The following is a 2375-nucleotide window of genomic DNA, read 5'->3' as shown; positions in this document are numbered from 1 at the left end:
AGCCAGGATGGTCTCGATCTCCTGACCTCGTGATCTGCCCGTCTCGGCCTCCCAAAGTGCTGGGATTACAGGCTTGAGCCACCGCGCCTGGCCTGCACCCTCGACTTTCTGAGTTCAAGTGACCTCCCACTTCAGCCTCCTCAGTAGCTAGGACCACAGGCGCACAACACCACGCCCAGCTAATTAAAAAAATTTTTTGTAGAGAGGGAGTCTCGCTGTTACCCATGCTGGTCTTGAACTCCTAGCTTTAAGTGATCCTCTCACCTTAGCCCCTCAAAGTGCTTGGATTACAGATGTGAGCGATAGCACCCAGCCATAACTCCTTATATCCGGAACTCTTGGGATCTTTGTCAACCATTTCTCATACGGGCAGAGTCTGCACTGTTTCTTTGCCTCTGGTGTGCTTGCTTTGATATAGCTTTCCTTTCACATCACTAACATAGCATGTGTCTAGATCGTAATTTTTTTTTCCAAGAGAGTAAGAAAGAACATAAAGTTTTTTAAGGGTAGAGACTGTTATATCTTTGTGTCTCAACACCTAAATGATGTATAGCAGAAAAGTCTAACACTAATTCCTCTTATGGATGTGGAAACGGAGGCCCAGAGGGTGTGGGCATACTCAAAGTTATATGCAGAATTCGAGGCAAAAATTCAGTCCTAAATCTGATATTTCTCCCTTAATACTGTGCGCTCTATCCATTACACTTTGAAGATTCTCAGCACTTGAAAAGCAGGAACTTTATATCTCTCACATGCCTCATACATTGCTACAGGAAATAAAGCAACAAATGACTAGATACTTACTGGAGGCATCTTCGGTCAGGCTCTCTTTATCCTCAGATTTTGACAGTCTTCTTTTGGAAACCATTTTGACCAATGTCTTGTGCATTTAAATTACTTCCTAGAGCAAAATCGGGAAACAGAAATTACCCTCTAGAAGATAAATTCTGAGAAGTTAAAGCTATTGTTCAAAGAAAACTGCTCTATCCAAAATCAGAGGGGCTCACATCTCCATATTAATGCTATCTAAATCTAGGTGGTAAGCAAATTTCAACTCACATCTAGCCAATATTACCTTCATTTCAAGTCTTAGTTGCCTCTTTAGGCAGACTACTTTGCTGTTGCTGAAGGATAAAACCCATCGCTCTCCATCTGAGATTCAAGACCCTCTATTATCTATCCCCAGTGTACCTGTCCTTTAACTCATTATTTCAATACAGTAGGTTAGGGACTGTGCTAGGTGCTGGGGTTACAACTGTGAACTAGACAGACATGATTCCTGTCCTTAGGGAGTTTACAGTATAGTGACAAATAGCCTTAATGTACTGAACTACAGTTTTGTAAGTGCTATAAAAGTATAGGTGCTATGAGGGCTTACTAGGAAATTTAATCTAGTTGCTAGTAGGGGTGGTAAAGAGAAGCAAGGACAATTTCTTAGGGACAATCTCCTCGAATTTTTTCTTCTTTTTTTTTTTTTTTCAGTAGAGACAGTGTTTCACCAAGTTGGCTAGGCTGGTCTCAAACTCCTGACCTCAAGTGATCCACCCACCTCAGCCTCCCAAAGTGCTGGGATTACAGATGTGAGTCACCTGGTCTGAAGAAGCGATTTTTTTTTTTGAGGCGGATCTCACTCCGTCTTCCAGGCTGGAGCACAGTGGTGCAATCTCGGCTCACTGCAAGCTCCACCTCCCGGGTTCACGCCATTCTCCTGCCTCAGCTTCCCAAGTAGCTGGGACTACAGGCGCCCGGCACCACGCCCGGCTAATTTTTTGTATTTTTAGTAGAGATGGGGTTTCACCGTGTTACCTAGGATAGTCTTGATCTCATGACCTCGTAATCCGACCGCCTTAGCCTCCCAAAGTGCTGGGATTACAGGCGTTAGCCAACCTGACCGACGAAGTGATTTTTAAGCAGGGACTTGAGGGCTGAAACAGGAGTTAGCCAGTAGAAGGTGTAGGAGAAGAGGAGTCCAGGCAAATAAATAGTCATACTGAAACAAGGAGATGTGGAGTTAGAAATGAGCCAGCAGAGGTAGGGAAGTGCCTGAATCACATGACCTTTTAATCTTGTAAATCAGAACCTTCGTGGTCTCAGTGCCTTTGCACAAAGGTGTTCTTTTCATCTGAAGTGCTCTTACTTGCCTGGAAATTTCTTTTTTTTTTTTTTTTTTGAGGCGGAGTCTCGCTCTGTCGCCCAGACTGGAGTGCAGTGGCGGATCTCGGCTCACTGCAAACTCCGCCTCCTGAGTTCACGCCATTCTCCCGCCTCAGCCTCCTGAGTAGCTGGGACTACAGGCCCACGCTGCCACGCCTGGCTAATTTTTTGTATTTTAGTAGAGACGAGGTTCCACCGTTTTGCCCAGGCTGGTCTCCTGA

At 44.9% G+C, this 2375-nt stretch overlaps 1 protein-coding gene across 1 annotated transcript in view; it reads right to left on the bottom strand.

Annotated features, from left to right (window-relative positions):
* Positions 1-2375, bottom strand: part of FANCD2 (Fanconi anemia, complementation group D2) — a 78702-nt gene that overhangs the window by 75222 nt on the left and 1105 nt on the right. The window contains exon 2 of the mRNA XM_011952507.1: positions 805-901. Coding sequence (XP_011807897.1) covers positions 805-889 — 85 coding nt within the window. The 5' untranslated portion in view covers positions 890-901. The remainder of the gene's footprint in view (positions 1-804; positions 902-2375) is intronic.

Source organism: Colobus angolensis, unplaced genomic scaffold (genome assembly GCF_000951035.1).
Source record: "Colobus angolensis palliatus isolate OR3802 unplaced genomic scaffold, Cang.pa_1.0 Scaffold34, whole genome shotgun sequence".
Taxonomy (NCBI): Eukaryota; Metazoa; Chordata; class Mammalia; order Primates; family Cercopithecidae; genus Colobus; species Colobus angolensis.
This window is presented reverse-complemented; position numbering and strand designations above follow the sequence as displayed.